General features: G+C 37.8%; 1 protein-coding gene across 8 annotated transcripts in view; it reads right to left on the minus strand.

Moving 5' to 3' along the window:
- Positions 1 to 20,319, minus strand: part of Fggy (FGGY carbohydrate kinase domain containing) — a 397,186-nt gene that overhangs the window by 238,465 nt on the left and 138,402 nt on the right. For all 8 annotated transcript variants that reach the window (XM_074079968.1, XM_074079973.1, XM_074079974.1 and 5 more), the window contains one exon: positions 14,576 to 14,691. In XM_074079968.1, the coding sequence (XP_073936069.1) occupies positions 14,576 to 14,691 (116 nt within the window). The remainder of the gene's footprint in view (positions 1 to 14,575; positions 14,692 to 20,319) is intronic.

The raw sequence follows: 20,319 nt of genomic DNA on the forward strand, positions 1-20,319 counted from the left end.
TGATAATAGCACCTCCCACTTCAAAGAGAAAAGTGGAAGCATTGTGAAAGGAACTCACTCCACTTCCCACTCCCAAGCATGTGCTGCTTGCCAAGTTGTACCATCTCTGTCTTCTTCCATATAGTAAGCAGTTATATCCCTCCCCTCTTCTCTGGGCCCTTCCAGATCCCACTCTCTCTTCTCTCTCTGGTATCCTTAACCCAGTACTACTTTGAGAACCTTTCCATTCACAACTAGAAATGACCAAGCAACTCTCTTCCACTTCAAGCAACCAACAATGGAAGACTTCATCTACTTTCAACTGTCTTTTTCCTCTAGTGACTACTCTATTTCTTCCTTTCCCTTGCAACCAAATTTCTTTAGAGCTATCTAAACATTCAGGCTTCATTTTCTCATTTACAATTCTGACATTTGGCATCTGTCTTGGTTGATCCCTAACTCAATCATTAGCCAACTGTGGGATCTAGGTGATTAACTTCTTTATGTCTCGTTTATTTTTTTTTTTTCTGTAAAAGGGAAAGGGGTAAGGTTACACACATTTCTCATCAGGCTGTTGTAAGGTAATAAGCATTACTAAACACTTGGCACATCATCTAGTAAATGCTCAGTAAATGTTAGTTGTAGCTGTTGTAATAAGTACTATTTACTCAACTCTTATCTTTTTCTCTTATAATAAAGTGCCTTTCACTAAGGTCTCTGCTAAGATCTGAATGTGTCTCCCAAAATTCATGTGTTTGGATCTTAATCCCCAATGTAATAGGTGTTGGGAGCTAGGACTTTGGGAAGTGTTTCAGTCTCAAGGACCCCACCCTCATAAATGCATTAATGCTCATATAAAAAGGGCTTGGGATAGTGAGTTTACCTTCTCTTGCCCATTCACCTTCCACCACATGAGGACACAGCACATGAGGTCCTTGATTTTGGACCTCATAGCCTTTAGAACTGGGGGAAATAAATTTCCGTTATTTATTTATAAACTATGTAGTCTGTGGTATTCTGCAGCATGCATGGACTAAGATAGTCCCAAAGTCATTATATCAAATGGGTAATTTACAGCCTTCATCTCAATGCTTCTCTTGACACCCCTGCAGATTGTTCCCTCCCATTATAAGTCTTCCTCCTCTTTTTATCATTGTGTTCTTTATAAGCACATTCTCCTCAGCTTGGCCTTTAAAGTATTGGAATTTCCTCAAACTACTTTTCTTCCCCCTCTAAAGTCTCTACAACATATCTACAGCTTCAAATATCTGCACTGGTGACTTCTAAACCTCTATTTCTATCCTTACCACCCTCCCAGCACAAATATGTTCCACCATGTCATTTGGCTATTTCCAAGGCACAAACTCATTATATTTCCCTTTTACTGGTTTTAACTCTCCTCTGAAGCATTTGTTTGTGAAGGTACACTCTCACATTCATTCATTCATTTACCAAATAACCTTTGAGTACCTACTGTGTTATAGACTGTTTTCTATGCATTATCTTATCTTAAAAACACTTCAGGCAGCTTCTAACTAATAGGAAAAGATAAAATAAGATAAGAAGGATTAAAGATTAAGTAAAACCAAATACAGGAACAAAATGAATTGAGATGAATTTATACTTATGGCTCAAAGCCCACCAGGGATGAATCTCAATTTTGCTTTAAACCCTCATGGAGCAAGCTTTCTCTTGTTCCTGTTACTCCAGAACCTAACTGGGGCTGACAGGAGATGCAGAAAAGCCAAAGAATAGACAAACAGACAGAAAGTTGAGGCCAGGTGTGCTGAGTGCTTGGATGGAAACTCACAACCCTAATTGCTTCTTTTCTTTATTATTCTCCTAATTTACTTTGCTTCTTTTCTCTATCTTTATTCTTTAAGGCTTTACTCCTTTACAATTCTTTAAAATCTTGCTTCTAAAGTCTTCTTTTCTATTCCTTAAGTCTCTTTCCTTAGACTCGCTCTGTCCCATGCTTTCTCTTAGCTTTTATTTAAGTCTCAGTCCTTAGACTTGCACTGTCCCATGTTCTCTTTAGCTTTTCTAAAGCCTATAATGTTCTCAGTGCAGACGTGCACTGTCCCATGTTCTCTCTTTAGCTCTCTTAAAGTTTCAGCCCTCAGACTTGCAGACAAATATCAGCAGCCATGTCATTCAGTGGCAGTTCCCTCATAAGCTGACAACCAATTCTATTAACCCCTCTTTAGCAATTCCCCTTTAGCAATTCTCCTTCAGCAATTCTCCTCCCTTCAGCAATTCATTTTCCTCCTTCAGCAATCTCCCTCCAGCAACCCTCCCTTCAGCAAAAAAAAAACCCATCAAAAAGCCCCATGTCCTCCTTCAGCAAGTCTTATATATCCAGTGGTAAACGAGGAGGTGGAGCAACAGTTCTCAGGGAGTGGCATGATATTGTAACAAGAGAAACCTGTGTTCCTTCTCTGAACATAAACAATTTAGGAAAAGCAGCTGAGCTGCAGCTCGCCTTCTCCCTCTCTTCTGTGGCTGGGGCTGTGCCAAATCTCAGCCTACAGATTATTTGACATAAACATCTTAGGAAAAGCAGGTGCCCTGTATCTTACTCTCACCCTCTTCTGTGGCTGGGGCTGTGCTGAACTCAGCCTGCAGAATACTGAGTACAACTGTGTTTATGCCCTCATAGGCTTCTCCTACTGTGCTCCCCACATCCTCACAAAGCCAAAGGAGTGAGGAACATCTTGCCACTCATCATCATAACCATGAGAGACAGAGAAAATAGTAGTAATTCTTAAGAGAAGCTAAGAGAAATTAAAAATAATTTGGGTACTCAACAATTTTTCTCCTGAGGCCTGCACTAAGAGGACTTTGTGCAAGGTCATGGAAGTATTAATTTCCCAATGAGGCCCTTAGAAGTTAAGTAAGTTACCTGATACGAGTCACATAGTTAGAACATGGCAGGGGCATGCTCAAACTCATGTCTATGTAGCTTCAAAACCATGTCCTTTCCATATCCCAGAGTGCATCCAAAAATTAAATACCCCTCCTTTCCCAGCAGCTTGAGTCAACAACAGATCTCTGCATGCAATTCCCCTAATAGAATAACACAAGACATCGAAGAGGCCATGCGTCTTAACAATCCTCTGGCAGTTTCTGTACTTTCAGTTTAAAGACTGAAAACAGTGGGGGAAGGGAGCAGAACATGAAGAATTAAAAACCGTAAATCATTACCTGGTCCCTTAAGTAGCTTCTGAAGTAAGGGCAGTGGGGAAAACACTGCAGGAGGGTTTTCCCCCTCCTAATACACTGTATATTTCAATAGCTAAAAGGATATGAAAATTTAACGAAATTTTTAATGTCTTTCTAGGTTTTATGATACCACAGAGAGATCATCTTCTCCTTACCACAAGAACAGATGGGTAGCAGGGAAGGTGGGTCCATGACTCACCACCTCCTTACACCCACAGAGGCTGTCTGAGTGGCAGGCAAGCTTCAGGGATCAGTAGGGTTCATGCAATGCGGTGTCTGCCAGCAAACCCTGGAGAAGGCCATTAGTCAACCAGTGACCTGCCAACCTGACCACAGCAGCCCTGTGATGTGGATTCTCAGAAAGGTTGTCCTGTGCTGGGAAACTAAAAAGGTCATGGGTATCTCGAAGTCAAAATTCATAGGACTGGGGTGAGGGACACTTGCTGAGGAGAAGAGGGAAGGTCACCTTAGATACCAAGGTGACCACCTATCATCTGTGTGACCAAGAGAAGCCAGAAAGAAGAGCTATGACATGTCACATGCAATGCAGAAGGGCCACAGACAGACAATGGCTGCCTTTCAAGAACATTAGATTAGCTGACCTCTAAATGATGGCAATAATGGCATGAGATTAGATGTCCAGCCAGGATCTAGATGCAAGTCTGCAGTTAATAACTTTGAGAAAAGTGGAAAAAAATCATAAACTGAATTGTGAATTTTAATAGGATTAAAATACTGCAGTTTTGCAGGGTATCATTCTTCTGACTCTCAGAATTTCTGAGGAGAGCTTTAATCCTCAGTCTCTTCCACAGGGCTATTTCAGAGAAAGAAAAGAGGAACTTTGTCAGGCAGTGCTTGCCTTTTGTGATTGTGAGTAAGTTCCTCCAGTGAGCACTGTATGTGTGTGTAAGGAGGGGTGGGGGAGGTTTCCTAATGTCACAAGGATTAGGTTTAGAATAGAGCACCATGATTTACTAATGTTTTGACTTTGAGCAGGTAATTTCATGAGGTTCAATAACCTGAAACTTCAACTGCTTCTTGCATTGACTGGATCTAAATTACCTATTTTGTCCAGGTCAGTCTCCTATAAATATACTATTATTTGTCAGTGGCCATTATAAATATGAGGCCCAGAATGGAACACATGACTTCAGATATCAGGGGTGGGGCTCTTACTGACCTTGATCTGGTCATTGCAACTCAGGCCCACAAAGCTGTGCAGACTCATGATCAGATGCAGTCTCTGGAACAGACTTATCTTTGGCTCCATTACTTACAGTGTGAGCTTGAGCAGCTTATTCAACCTCTCTGTGCCTCAGATTTCTCAACAGTACAATGAATATAGTAGACGCTACCTAGACTGGTTAAGGGGATTAAATGAGTTAATATTAACAGAGCATGTATAAGTTATTGATACATAATAAATATTTGCTTTGTTTATTGATCCTTAGCAATCAAGTACTTGCTAAGAAATTTAAGTTACTACTCTATTTACATATAAACCATTGGAAGCTATATTTTTCACTTCTGGGTATTTTTAAATAAAAAGACATGACCGTAAATTTTATCCCAGATAAAAATACACCTTGTTAACTTTAGTCCACACTTCCAGCCTGCTGATCTTTATCATTTAAGTTATTTTATTCAATGTATTATCTATGGTTCTCTGTTCTGTATCATTTATAAATTTATTCAACAAGTTCTCTGTATCTTCATCTAAGTTGTTGATTGAAAATATTGACAAAGGCAGTTAAAATGCAATGCCATGGTTCATACCACTCAGACTTGCTAGAGGATGAGATTAAATCCTTTAGACATAGTCTTTGAGATAGCTGCTCAGTCATGTGGGAATCCATTTGAACATATCATTCATCTCAAACATCTCTATTTTGTCTATGAAGGAATTGTTAGAAATTTCACAAAAAATGTGTGGCACACACGGTACAGTTCTTCTGTTACATTTTATTGATCCATTAATAGCACTCTCAAAATTCTAACATTATATATTGAACAATATTTAGTAAGGAGCTATTCTGTCAATAAACATAATTTCAATATTGACAAGTGCTAAGAAGAAAATAACACAGCTGGCATAGAAAGGTGTGTTAGTTCTGTGGTAAGGGAAGGCTCTTCTCTTGACATCTGTGTTGATATACGAACAAAGAGAAAGAAAAATCCACATGAATATTTTGAGACAAGCCATTCTAAAGAGAGGGCAGAATTAATGTGTAAGTAACATACACGAGAAATGTTTAAGGGACAAAAAGAAGGCCACAGTGGTTGGATGGTGAATTAACGGTGGTAGAGTAAACAATCTAAGTCAGAGAGATCCCTTAGGACTTTGTTATGGCAAGGAACTTAGATCCCCCTCTCCCACTTCCATTTACCAGTGGAAGGCACTGGAGGAATTTAAGCAAGATCAGAAAAAAAAACATGACTTGACTTATATTTTTAAAATACCATATGGCTGCTGTGTGGAGAATGAATTATCAGAGGAAAGAACAGAAACAAGGAGACTGTTTAAGAGGCTGGGACACTAATCCAGCAAGAGATGAAAATATTGTGAACTAAGTGAGCAACAGTGAAGAAGGGTAGGAAGTGTTTAATTGAGGGTCCATTTTGGAGCAGAGTAGACAGGACTTGTTGATAGACTGAGTATAAGGTGTAAGAGAAAGAGAAGCATCAAGAATGACTTTTAGGTTTGGGTCCTGGCCAACAGGAAGAACTGAGGGACCTTTTACCAAGATGGAGAAAAACAAAGGAGTAGTACGGTAGGTGGTTGAGTTGTGAGGACAACTCAATAACTTAATCCAACCAATTCACCTGTGCATCCATCATGGCAATGCTGTGCAGACAAGACATAGAGCTTCAAAATACTGACAAGCCTAGTTGGGGAAACAAATGCAGACAGCCAAGAAGCAAGCATCAGGTGACACAGGAGAGAGGATATTTCACCAACAATTCAGGCAGGCAGAGTTGCTATGAAACAAATGACACCTGAGGTTAGGCAGCATGACTTATTCACACTAAACTGGGTTGAATCCTAATACCATCCTTTTTCATAATTCTAGGCTTAATAACCAATACTAAGATCTCTTATATCATTAAACACTTATCTAATATATTGTATTTAATATATTTTATTTTGGAAAATTGAGATAATGACCATTTCCTGTATCTGAGTAGAAATTCAGTTTTACACTCAAAGACTACAAAATCACATTTGCAACTTGTTAGGGATGTCTGGCTGGACATGACTATATAAAATTGGCTGAGATGGTCAAAATACTCCTAGGTTTCATTTTCTCTCAAACACATTTGGTCTTAATGAAGCTACTTGGATCATGATTTCAGCATCCTCTCATACCCTGTGCCCTTTCAATTTTCTTGTCTGAAACCACAGTGACCTTCTTTCACCATGCTCTCCCTCTGACCACAGTCATTGCAAATGTTGTTCCTTCAGTCCTGAACACTTGTTCCAACCCACTTCAGACTCTTACTGCATCTCAGCCTAGTTTACCTGCTGTTTTATTGAGGTCTGTCGAGAAGTTAGATACTAGGTACTTTATGCATATCACCTCTTCCCACCATAATACCCCCAAGTGTTATTGCAGATGAAGAAGTCACATCTCAAGAGGTTTAGCAACTTGCTCATTTCATGCAGCCAAAAGTGATGAATCTAGGCTTTCATCCCAAATCCTTCTGACTTAAAAGCTAATGACTTCTAGTTCCCCCAAATGTAAAACTGAAATTAAACCTATTTTGCAAGTTTGGTGGGAAATTTTAATGTTAAAATATATGGAAAAATATACTTTTAAAATTGTAAAGCTCTGTAGGAATGTTAGCCATTGATTTTCCTACTTAATTATTACCAACCTAGCTTGTATTTTTATTTGCCTATAAATATATGTCCATTGGTTCATGGGGAAAAAAAGTTAAAGATCACCAGTTATATGCAACTGAGGAATTTATGAGAGCCTACAATTCCAACCAAACTGACCACTCAAGAAGGTAAAACTGGAATGTGATTATGATTTAGAAGCAGAGATCTAAATAGTTTTATTGTATCTTGCTTAGAAAAGGCAGTGTGAACCCAAGGATGAATCTCAGAAAAAGGTATTCCCAAATCCAGAAATTGCATTAATTACCTGGGATATTCAACTGCTTTAGGAAGACATGACCAATCATCTAGAGAAGAATTCAGGCTCAGGAGAATGACTTATGGTCTTAAGTGCTAATATTTGTTGAAGAAATTTCTATATGACATTAATTATTTTCTTTAATTCTTATACTTATTAATCTTCGTAATAAACCATGAAGGCTCAAAAAGATCAAGTACCTCATCCAAAGTTACATATGGCAAAGCCTGTATGGCTTGCAGATACCAGAGCCAGGGTTGAAGTCAAGCTATTCTAGATCTGTAAACCAATACTTAACCCTTAAAATAGCCAACTACTAACATACTACTTAATTATTCTCATTTACCTATACAGCTGCTTAAGAGCTTGGTTAGTATGTCCCTACATTCAGGTGTCCGTAGCTACTTGGACAAACTGCAGTTATTGCATATGGATGGATAAAGCCTGGACAAGGGATTGGGTGAATTCACCCACTGAAAGCTTTCCCTACACTGTTCCGTTACTAGTTCCAGCACCCAGACTGGTTAAATGACAAAAGGTTGATGAAAAAACTCAAACAGGAGTGCTAGTATGGAGTAGTGAAACAACCATAAGACTGTCAGGTCACAAGATCTGGTCTCAGCTGTGTCACTAAAACGTGACAAGAGGAAGAAAATTCATCTCACATTCCTGAGTCTCAGTTCCTGCCTATAAATTGAGAGCATTAGAATAAAATATTATTTCTTTCAGCTCTAGTATTTGCTGATTTTCCAGCAGTAGGAGGAGAATTTGAGGCTTGACCTCACTTCTGGGGACTTCCAATCATCTTCCAGATGCCACAGTGAAAGGAGGAGCAGTTCCATGAAACTCCAGGTACAGCAGAGCCTTGAAAACCATTATTTTACATTGTCATGATGTGGTCATAATTGCTTCCTCATCCTTTTGTGTTATCAGGGCTATTCCTGGAAGGGCATGCAGCTGAAATGGTACTTCTGGGAATCTCAGGAGTGGGAGCACAATGAGGATTAGAGTGTTGAGGGAGAGAATATTCCTGTTCTCCAGGTGCCAAGGCTCACTTACAAATGAAAACAACAAGCACTTCTATAGGCTGTGTAAACTATGCTGTCCTGCAATATCTGATATCTCATTTCAACTTCACAACAAACATTGATGGAAAGACAGGTAGCTAATGGATATTGTATGTAATTATGGAAAAGAAATGATATTGGGGCACACACGTACAAACTCATTCGCAGGAACTACAGAACTCTTGCGATGGCCCCTGCTGCCCTTGGTTTTATTTGCAGCAGTGGCAGTAGTAATTGGAACCATCTCTTGAGAAGAAATGTTCTCTACTGGTTAGAATTCAGAATGGAACAGTGGTGAGTGCTGGCACATTTGTGTTCCTAACACACACTTGCCATTAGTCCACATTCTTTACTTGTAATTTTAAGCCTATAGGATAAAAATATCTAAAATGTTGCTTCAGTTACTACAGAGTTTATTTTACTCTATAGAAAAGTAAAGTTCCCAGCCTCACTATAATAAAGTGTTGTTAAAATATTTCCTATTCTGGAAAAGTCTCTGAGAGATTTCCTATAGAAATGGAGTTGGAGTGTAGCTATTATTCAGTCTGAGGTGTAACTTCTATAGAGTTCCTTCTCAAGTAGAAGGTGGTAGTAGATGATCTCTGTGAACATTGAATTTATGAAATAAACTCACTGCTCATCTATCATCTATTACTATCATTTAATTTAAAGAATTCAGAGATCCATAAAAGAATTCATAGAGATCCCTTCAAAACCATGAAGGGATTTATTTATCAAACCCTTCATTCAAGCATATATTCATCCATTCAACAGATATTTCATCAGTAGCTACTATATGTCATATGACAGTGCCATGTGACTGTCCCCTAAAATATAGTCTCATAGGTGGAGAGTAAACCAGTTAAAAGCAGGCAGCTCCCCTTCCTCAAAAAATAATTTTCTTCCACATATGCTTTGCCTTCATTTCTGCCTCTCACCTAACAGTTACTAACTCCTACATGGGTCTCATAAACTTGTTCTTTGCCTGGCTTCCTTGATCCCAAATAATGAATGATCTATAAACTAACACATTGAATCCTTTTATATAGCAAAACTGTAATGCAAATAATCCCTCTATAATTCAGCTATGTTATACATTTGAATTTTGAAAAAGTGGCCCATCCCAATAATACATTGAAGTGCTTTTCCCAGGACGTAAAAAGGCAACTGGGACACGCTGAAAGGGAGTCTGGATAATCAATTAGAACAGGTGGGATGTTGTGATATCTTCCTAAGGATCCTTTCACCCTGCTGATTTCTTCCTGCCTGCTTGCGTTTAATAGATGTTTAGGATTAAACAGGTAACCTGGGAATGATTCACATGTATTAAAATGTCAAAATTTATTGACACAGATCATTTTATTGGATTATGGGTAGATAATTCCCAACTCCCCCCCAAAAAAAAAACTGGTTTTGGGCTTCCTCCTTCAATTCTGAACATTAAATCCACTAGAGTAGTTTCAATTTTAAAGAAATTTCCTAGTACATTCTTTTAGTTCAAAAAGCTTTTCTCCCCCCTTGGTATAATGTCCCCAAACTGAACCATCAGAATACCTCCTTAAAAGAAGTCATTAGGTAGTAACATTTTAGCCTTGGAAACTTGCATACTTAAAAACTTGTTACTTAAAACATTGTAAATTTTTCCCTTGTCCTTGAAATGCACTATATAAATACTGCATTTAATCCTTAACTTACCCTTCATAAATAATTTATTTAAAAAATATTCCTCCATAAGACCATCAGTTGCTGAGGTGTTCAGTTTTCGGGGAAAGCATTTATTTACTGCATATGCTGAGGAAGGCTGGTAAAGACTTGGCTAAAAGCTCCACATGGAGCAAATTATGGTAATTGTATTAATGCTCAAATCCACGCCGCTCAATGCTCAAATCTGCTAAAAGGTTTTATGCTATATTGCCCACATCTTGACGGGCAATGAGGCCACTGGAAATATTTAACACTTTATAGGAAGGCTTCCGAGATTTATTTTTCACATTTCCAAGAATTGCTAAACAATGTTTGGGAGGTAGCTTCCAGAGGAGATTCTGAAAGTCAAAGGGAAAGTAAACATCCTCTTAAATGTCTTCTGTTTTGGGTTCAGATTGAAACTCCAAGCTCAAGTGACTACAAATGAAAATCAAAGGAAGCATTACACAATTAATTTTGATGAATGGGTAAATTTTAATCCATGTACAACAATATTCTGGTTAATGATATGTCTTCTTATGACATCCATTTAAAATCCATTAACTTAACAGGCAAAATCTAATAAAGTTACTCTGGAAATTTTCTGCTAGATTAATATTATGGACTTTTAATGGATATTCTTTAGGTATGGCTCTATTAGCAGAGTTAAAATACTAATTTAACATGTATCTTGTATGAGGTGAGGAAAATGTTAAAATAATAAGGAAATCAGAGTTGGAGCTAGCTAGACCCAAGTCACAAACGAGGCTGCTTAAAATCAGTCAATACCTTACAGCTTTTAAAAGATGTGCCAAGCTCTTGTTACCAGTCACCTCGATCATCAATTTATCTGCTCACTAATCAAACAGTAACTTAGCCATAAAAATATGCCATGCTCTCTGCTAGTACTGCAAATACAAAGGTAAATAAGAGATAACCCTTGTATCAGAGAGCTCAGTCAAGTATGGACTCAAAACATGTAAATAGATAATCAATATGTAGTACACTAGAGCTATGTTCAACATGCCACAAGAATATTCATGAAAGAAAAATTCACTTGGGAAAGGGGGACATATAAATTTTTAAAAATCACTTAATTAGGTTACTGAAATAGAAATTAGTATTCCAATAAAATATTAGTTCCTTCTAGGTCCTCCTGCTACTAAAATTTCAATAGAACTTATTATTTACTGGTTCTGCACATAGTTAGAAAAGGTTACTAATTTCTGCGATTCTCATTTGTAAATTGGCTATCAGTGCTTTAGTCTTTAGTTGTGACAGCTATATGAAACAAGGTATATGGAATATAGAAGGGGAGGAAGGATTAGCATTATTAGCATTACTACCTACTACAGGCATCTAATGAGTATTAGGTAGAAGGCAGCATGCAACATGGTTAGGGCAGGATTTGACGGCATCCAAACATGGGTTTGCATTCTGCTTTAACACATGTAAACTTTGCAACCATTTGTGAGGAACAATGACCCTTTGTGAGCCTTGGTTTGTTCAGATATAGAATAGAATAGATAAAAATAACCTTACTATTTACAGTTTTGTAAATTTAAAAAGATTATGGTCATAAAGCAATAGTATCATATCTGAGAAATGGTAAACTATTTGTTTAAATTACTGACACTAATTATCTTTCATAGACAAGATTACAGGGTACACAAACATTATGAGACTTGTCTGAATTCACACCATTAGCATCAGAAATAGAACTAACCTAGCTCTCAAGTCAGTGTGTTAGACCCAATTTGCCCATACTTCTTTCATTCCAGGCCCAAAAGCCCTCCCCCATGGCACTTGGTCCTGATGGTTCTTTGTCAAGGCAGGGAGTTCATAGGGAGACTTCAGAATGCTAAATTAGAGACTCAGGACTTAATGGCCCTCTAAAGTACCAGTGCCTGAGCCCTATGAACTGAATAGTGACCTCAAAATTCTTAGGTTAAGGCATTAACCTCCAACATGACTGTATTTATACACAGGGGCTATAAGGAGGTAATTAAAATTCAATGAGGTTATACGAGAGGTTCTCTGATCTGATAAGTTTAGTGTCCTTAAAAGAATCTGTTTCCTCCACCCCTGTGCAGAGGTTACATGGGAACACAGTAAGATGGGAACCACCTATAAGCCCATCAAAGAGGGCTCAAGAGTGAAACCTGTCTCAATAGCTTCTTGATCTTAGACTTCCCAGACTTAGAACTTAGTGTATTCTTTTATCTACCCACTCCATGGTATGTTGTTATGGCAGTCTGAGCAGACCAAGGTACCCAGGATATTTCTTTGCTGCAGTTTTCTCTTAACTTTTGCCGATGTCTTGGTTCCAACTATTGTAGTAATGTCTTACTTATGCAGTCAGGAGATATTTAGCTACACCAAGGCACACAAGGGCAATTCAGATATGGCCCCTGTGCTGAATATACTTCTGTTTGGGATCACTTTCCTGTTTGGCTGCTCCATTCATTGGCTTGGCCTGAAACCCTATTCTAACCCTGCCCTTTTTGGCAGGAGACCTGACATACCACACAACAGATAGCTCGTCTAGACTCCAGAACGGTAAAGGTTTGGCCCTATTCTTCAGTCACTGTCCCAGATGCTGGCTAAAAGGTTCTCAACATTTAGAATTTTTAAACCAACCACCATATGACCTAAAAGTATTCTACTTTATGTTCTGTGAAGGTGTACCCGCTCCTACTATATCCCACCCTGTGTGCATATGAACTTGTCCTGGTATAGTTCAATTTGGCTTTACGTACTGAATATTCAAGTGCTGCATAATCCCACTGGAGGCCAGCTATATAGCTAATTAGTTCCTTCCACCTGGTATATCCCAAAGAAGCAAGAAAAACAGAGATCAAATTCTGCATCTCAACAGTGGGTAAGAAATTGAATAGCTGAATCTTAAGTTTTCCATCTGTAAAATGGGAACATTAAAACAAATAGGTTTGTGGGGACCAAACAACACAATGTATATAAGTCACCTAGCAAAAGACCTAGAACACAGCTAATGACTGCCATTACGCCTTCTTCCTTTCTTACCTTATTGCAAGCTCCCTATCTTCTCTAACAGCTCAGATCCTGAGATGACTTCAACTGAGCAAAGAAATTTTAGCAGTGCTCCTTCTGCATACTAACCTAGCTCGGTTCTTTGATCCAGATTTATCCCTTAATAGTTGAACAAATCATAGATAACCAAGCTACCAGGATTATCAGTGTAGATGTTACTTACATCCTTCATGTTTCCACCATATATTCTTGAACTTTTCATAGAGTATTTTTGAAGAATTTACTACAGAAAGGTAGGTTGAACTGAAATAATTTACTATGGAACCCAGTTATCAAAGGGAGTCAGAAATTGTAGCAGATACTACAAGTTGCTTGCCAATATTTACTAGCAGAACTCTCAAGTGTTAGTGGTCACATGGATGGATGCATGGCTACCTAGCCAAGGACTACATTTTCCAACACTTTTGCAGCCTACTAGGGCCTTCTGAATGAGTACTTGTTAACAAGAGAAAATCAGAAATATGGTGATGCTGCCTCTAAAAGAATGTGCATGATGGTTCCATTGGTCCTTTTTACTCTTCTTTCTCACTGGCTAGGAACAGATGAGAGCTAAAGGAGCTAGATGGACCTAAAGCTGGAGGTTACTTGGAGAATGGCAGAATTGCACTAATAGCTACTTACTTCTAGAAATATCCTTCTATATCTTATAAGCCAATGTACTTTTAAATCTAACTGTTATAGCATTCTAGCCTGCACACTAAACAATTCAGAAGTATTTCTATTGAAACAGATGTACTGTCTGATGACAGTTCACTAGAATTGTAAGTAACTTCCAGAAATAAACATCTTCTTATGAAATGCCACTGTCAACTTTAAACTTTTAAAACATTATCAATATATGTACCTAGTATCTAAATTCTTTCATCACATAAAAACCTACCAGTTACTCAAATCTGGATCACTTAGTTAGTGTCACATGAAACTGGGATTCTGGGACCTGAAGGCCTTGCTTAAGAAGCAATGGCTCACATTCCATTTCCCTTCTTGTTCCTGATTCTTCTAATTTTGATCTTTTGTTTTTTGAGTTTTCATTGATTTGCCTTGTCCCTTGAACCTAACTCAAGAAACTATTTCCTCACTATGGGCTAAAAATGAACCACATATATGCTTTTGTTTATGTTGTTCCCAGCTGCTCCATTGAAAGATCTTCCCAAGTCTAGCCCAACTTCTGATTCACTATTTTGATGCAAATTTTTATAACACACATCTCAACCCTGGTCACACAAGTCCTAAAGCAAGGACCTATACCTACCCATCATTCATTACTAATTAATTTTAGAAAAATCCAGCCTTGGAAAAACTGGGTTGAGTTCCCACACTGTAATTCAAACAAAACCCAAAAACAACAGAAACAACATACCAATATTCTCATACATACATACAGATGATCACTCTACAGATTCTCTATTATTTTACCTATTTTGCTGTAATTATCAGCAACGAAGTCTTCCAAACCAATCAATTTCCAGAAACTGTCATCCCAGCCTTTCTCTGCTGAGTATGTCCATTTACACACCAGGGAGCAGAGAGACCTAGGAAAATTGAAGAAAGGTAGAACCAATAATATGAGCCATGCTTTGTTTTTCTTATTTTGCAAAATACTTCCCAGACATCTTCAGTAGTACTGAGAAAGTAGAATAAACCAAAATAAGTAAGTATGCATCACTGTTTAAATTATAGGTCTCCATTTATACCTACTAATTACTGGTAGCCCCTTGTTTCACTTTCAAAAGAGTCTGAGTCCTTTATTTGGATCCTGATCAAACAAACTCTGTATATGAATATTTGCATTTTATCTACATTTATAGGACATTTATGAGCTAATTTGAAATCATAACACTGACTAGTTATTTGATAAAACTGGTTTAATTATTAAATTTTACATATGATACTTTTGGTGTGGTTATGTTAATAAGACCAATAGATCAAATGTAACTCATTCAGTCATTCACATAGTCCCACTCACTCACTCACTCACTCAATATTTAGTGTTTAGTTTCTATGATCCTGGTACTATGATAGGTTCAAGGGACAAATGCTATATAAAATACCTGGTGCTTTGGTCTCATAGAAGGTAGAAGTTTAATTGGGGAGACAGATACTGATCAAACAATTATAACTAAAATCCTATAGTAACAAATAACCTTAAGTGTTTTCAAGGATGTAAAGGGAGAAAGTAGAGTCTTTAGCAAGAGACTCTGACATAATCTGGAGATGAGATGGAGTGGTAGGATGGGGAACAGAAGGTGTCAGGGAGGGCCCCATAGAGGGGTGACATTAACTGAGATCTAAATTGAAAGAAAGGATAGGACATTTATCATTAATTTGCTCAGATGAAGCACAGATGGCAGAACACACTGAAATGTGCTAAATGGCATGGATATATTAAAGGAGTCATTGCACCAATACAAGCCTAATATATTTGTGCTGAATCATGCTTCTTCCTTAAGGAAGATCTTTTTTTCAATGTATGGAGATAAGAACCAAATATAAAACATGTTCTGAAGAGGACACAGTAGGCAAACTCCTAGCATAATCTCTGAAATTCCAATTAGGGGAGATACAATAGTTTACTGGAAAGAGCAAAGCAATGGACAAAGACATTGCAGAAAGATTAGTTCTAATGATCCCAGAACATGGGACAACTTTTCACTCTCCAAATGCTCTACTAACATTTAGAAACTTCAGTACCTATCCTATTCCTTCCATCTATTCCTTCCATCTTAGTTGACTATTGCTCCTTTCACTTATCTTTGTCCACTTGGAAGACTCCCAGTCTTCCTTAATATCCAGTCCCAGTATAGTTTCTCTATGAAAGTTTCCCCACTACCTGCAAGCCAAACTCATGGTACAATGGAAGCTAGACATACTGCACTATAGCTTGGGCCCTGTATCTTTTTTTTTTCAAGAATTTTATTTATTTATTTATTCATTTTATTCATATGTGCATACAATGTTTGGGTCATTTCTCCCCCCTTCCCTCACCCCAGGGCCCTGTATCTTTACCCTACCACCTAACCACATCCTCTGCCATAGAAGTTTATAGTGTTGCAACCTCCTCCTCCTAGCTCCTACACTGTAGGGAGAGCCTCTTTTCTTACCTCTAGACTTTGGATTCTGACCCATGACTAAGTTTGATCAAAAGAATGAGGTAGAAGTGACTGCATTCCAATTATTAGTGTAGGCTTGAAGACACTTTATGTGTTTTTGATTGTTCTTTTGCACCTTTGGCATTGCCATGAGAGAATTATATGGGGCTAGCCCACTGGTCCTGTGAGGAGGATCTGAAATATGCGGAGCACAGCAATGATCACCTGAGTGCAATTGGGATCTGATTCCACAAGGTTGTCTTGGATCAACTTGGATCTAGCAGCCTAGACCCCAGTGAGTGAGTCTAGCTAAGTTCATAAGAACCACCCACTAGAGCACAGGCTAAATAAGCTTCCTATCAGCCTAATAAATGATTGGATTCAACTACTGAGCATTAGTTGTGGTTTGTGTCATGAGCAAACTATGTCAGAAATATAGCCAGACAAGCCTGTGTCTTTGCACAATGTCAGAATTTTTGAATAACAATAAATTCACAAGCTATGTCAATTTCATTGGCATTAATTTGCCAAGTACTACTGATTTTACTTGATAGCTAAGCTATTGGCAATACAGGTTTTTTTATTCCAATCTTAATTACTCTCAGATCACATATTATCCTTCGCCATAATACAAAAGTTACAGGATTGCTTAAGAAAAGTTTAGAGTGGTTGCAGGGTTCAAAGTGGCCTTGAAGAAGGCAAAAGCAGAGATGCATAGAGAGTCATTGCAGGTGGTTAGATATTAATTAACATAGTTTATCCAGGGCTGAGCTTTGAGGCTTACTGGTGTCAAAACTTTGAGCTAGTTCAAAGCTCTGAGGTGATTCCAGGCTTACTGGATCCAAAGGGAAGGCAATTTGAGTGGGTCACATCAAGCAGGAGATTAGTGCTAAGCTGAATACCCAGGGACAGTCCTGAGTTCTTGCCTGTGGAACTTTGATTCATGTACCAGCTGGTCTGATGACTGGGTGGTATGTGTGTTAGGCATCCTTCCTTTTATATAATTCAGGTGAGGGGGTTGCATTATTCCTGGGTCCAGCATGTCCAATAAGTTCATGGGCCTGGTTTTTCTGATACAGTTTGATATGCCCATGTGTGTCCATGTGTTCTTGATTTAGTTTGATAAGATCATAGGTGGTAATTTTCCATTTATATAAATAAGTTATCAGTCCATCACATGGTTTCTGCTGGACAGATGGTGATTATTTACTTGCACAAACAAGATATAGAGTCACTCTGGCTCAGCATTTGCACTCAAAATGGAGCAAACTGCTATTTTATAAAATGGAGTCACTTAGGGCAAAGCACAGCCTAAAACCTACAGGTCTGTTCAATATGGAGTAACAGAGCAGGACAAAGCCTTATCTCCACAGTCTGCAACTAAACAATAGTTAACACTTCACAACATAAGTTAGTCCAAATGGATTTTTTTCTCTCAATGAAGAGAATGATAGGAATGTTTTATTCCTTCTAGCAAGTTAGAATATGTGGCCAGAGAGTATTCTTGGAGTAAAAATGACAACCAGGAAGTGGGAAGTCTTATGGCTACTGATACCTGTGCAAACTCCATCTTCCTTTCAGATTATTCAAATATAATATGGGTCCATTTCTTTTGGGACTCTTTAAATCAAACTGGTGGGTAATAGGGATGTGCCTTTAAGCAGTAGAAACTGGCAACTTCTAGTGAATACAACTGAAGCCATAGGAAATCTCTGAAAGAAAAAGTATAGGACTTTGTTTATCTTGATTATGGGTAAAAGCAAGGTACTAGCAGCAGAATGAAAGGTTTGCCTCACCCTGAGGCTTCTCTTAAGCCCTTGGTTTTGACAAATCCCTGAAATGTTTTACTAGGTAATCTGCCTTCCCAGAATAGTTATTCACCTTTAAGCAAGCTGGCACCAACCAGCCCACTGCCAACCTCCCCTAGGAGGTTTGTAGGATTAGACTTAGAGATAAGACTCTGAGAGGCAGGGGCTCATTGGCAGGCTGTCTTGCTTTCAAGATCAGCAACCAAGAAGGAATGCTACTTCTGTATAGGAAGTTTGCATAGGAGAAAAGGCCATAAATTTTTGGGCAGTTTGTTCACTATCAGTCAGAGTGCCAGGGCAGAGATGCTGTACCTTTCATTACTTTCAGATTTATTAATGCTAAATAGACACTAAAAACCTATATGAGCATCAAAAGAACAGAGCTCCATGAGTAGATTAAAAAAAAGTACCTAACTATGGGGATGAGTTCACATAAGAGAAGATCATATAGAACTTTTGTAAAAGGGAGAATAAGAAGAAAGAAGGTTCCATTGAAGTAGAAATGATCAAAATATTAGAAGAAAACAATGACAAAAGAAATCAGGAGAAGAATGCAAGAAGGACTTTCTGTAACTAAAAACTAAATTTAAATTTAAAACTTACTTTCCACAGAGGAATTTAAAAAAAAAATCACTGACACTGATAGAAATCAAATTAACATTCTGGAAGATCAAGAGAATGAATATCTTACTACAAGCAGCAAAGACACAAAGAGGGAGGAATATCGAGGGAAGAGATAAGAGGCTTGGAGGACAGACCCAGAACCCTAACAATAGGAATTCTAGAAGGGATTTTTCAAAAAGAGAAAGGAAAAAAAGAATAGAAAGAGATAAAGGAAAATTTATAAGTAAATGAATACAGTGTGAGGTATTTTATAATACTGAACTGAAGTAAGACTTAAGTCTGCAGATCAAAAGTATCATTAAGTCCAGGAAGTGATCAGGGAATACTTGAATTTCAAGAGTAAATAGAAAATTATACAAGCTTCCAGACAAAATAAGTTACTGACAAAGACAAGGTATTCATCAGAGTAGCTTAGGAATTCTCATCTACAACTCTGAAATGTAGAAGACATTGAAATAAGGTATAGTCTATTAAGAAAAACTGATCCAAAAATCCAATACCCAGACAAAACATTATTCTGCTGTCAAGGAAAAAGAAAAACATTTTCAACATGCGAGGATTTAAAAAGTAAACTTGTCACATATGCTCTCTGAGGACAATGCTTGAGAAAGAACACAGCCAAATATCAAGTGATGCATAGCAGTGATCTCAACATAGGAGAAGTGAAAGACTGGAGGAACCAATAGACAGACATACATTCATATTCACTCTCTCTCTCTCTCTCTCTCTCTCTCTCTCTCTCTCTCTCTCTCTTCTATTCTGTTCTTTCATACACACCTATCTTCAACACATACATATATTCACACATATATTAACATACATACATGTGCACATATTTAATCTAAATGGATTATGAAAATATAAGCAGGATTTGTAATACTGAGTTTTCTTGAAGCACAACAGGCATGCTATATTTCAAGGAAAAACAAAGTAATTGCCTAGAACTGAAAATATGAGGTAAAAAAAATCTCAAGTCAGGGACTATGTAAGGGGTATAGCTTAACCTGTTTTAAGTTACTATAACAGAATACCACAGACTGATTAATTAAAAAAATACTTCTCACATTTCTGGAAGCTTGAAAGTCCACTAACAAGGTGCCAACACCTGACAAGGGCCTTCTTGCTACATTATTCCTTGCAGAAGGATACAACAGCAAGGAAGAAAAAAGAACAGAATTTGCTTTCATAAGTCCACTCTTGTGTAAAAAACCCATTTGTGCTATAACAACATTAATCTATTTATGAAGACACAGGCCCTGTGAGCTAATTACGTCTTATTAGGCCTCATCTCCCAATACTGTTGTGTTGGAGATTAAGTTTCCAACACACGTATTTTGAGGAGCACAGTCAAACCATAGCAGAATACACAGAAACAGTAACTTGGAATATATATTTATGTTTGGGAAGAACATAAGTTTAATGTTCATTTAAAAAAATGGGAATGCAACCACTAATGGAAACAAAAGCTTAGTAGAATTGTCAAAACAATAAGAAAACAAAGGGAAAGTTAATGAGCCAGTGAAGCTAAATTAAACCAAACAAAAACAGGGAAAGGAAAAGGAAGAGCAGAGTGATATAATGTAAATATAAAGTAAAAGTAAGAAAGAGGGAATAAAATAAATTATTTCAGTATTCTGTG

This window comes from Castor canadensis, chromosome 7 (assembly GCF_047511655.1).
Source record: "Castor canadensis chromosome 7, mCasCan1.hap1v2, whole genome shotgun sequence".
In the NCBI taxonomy this organism is placed as follows: domain Eukaryota; kingdom Metazoa; phylum Chordata; class Mammalia; order Rodentia; family Castoridae; genus Castor; species Castor canadensis.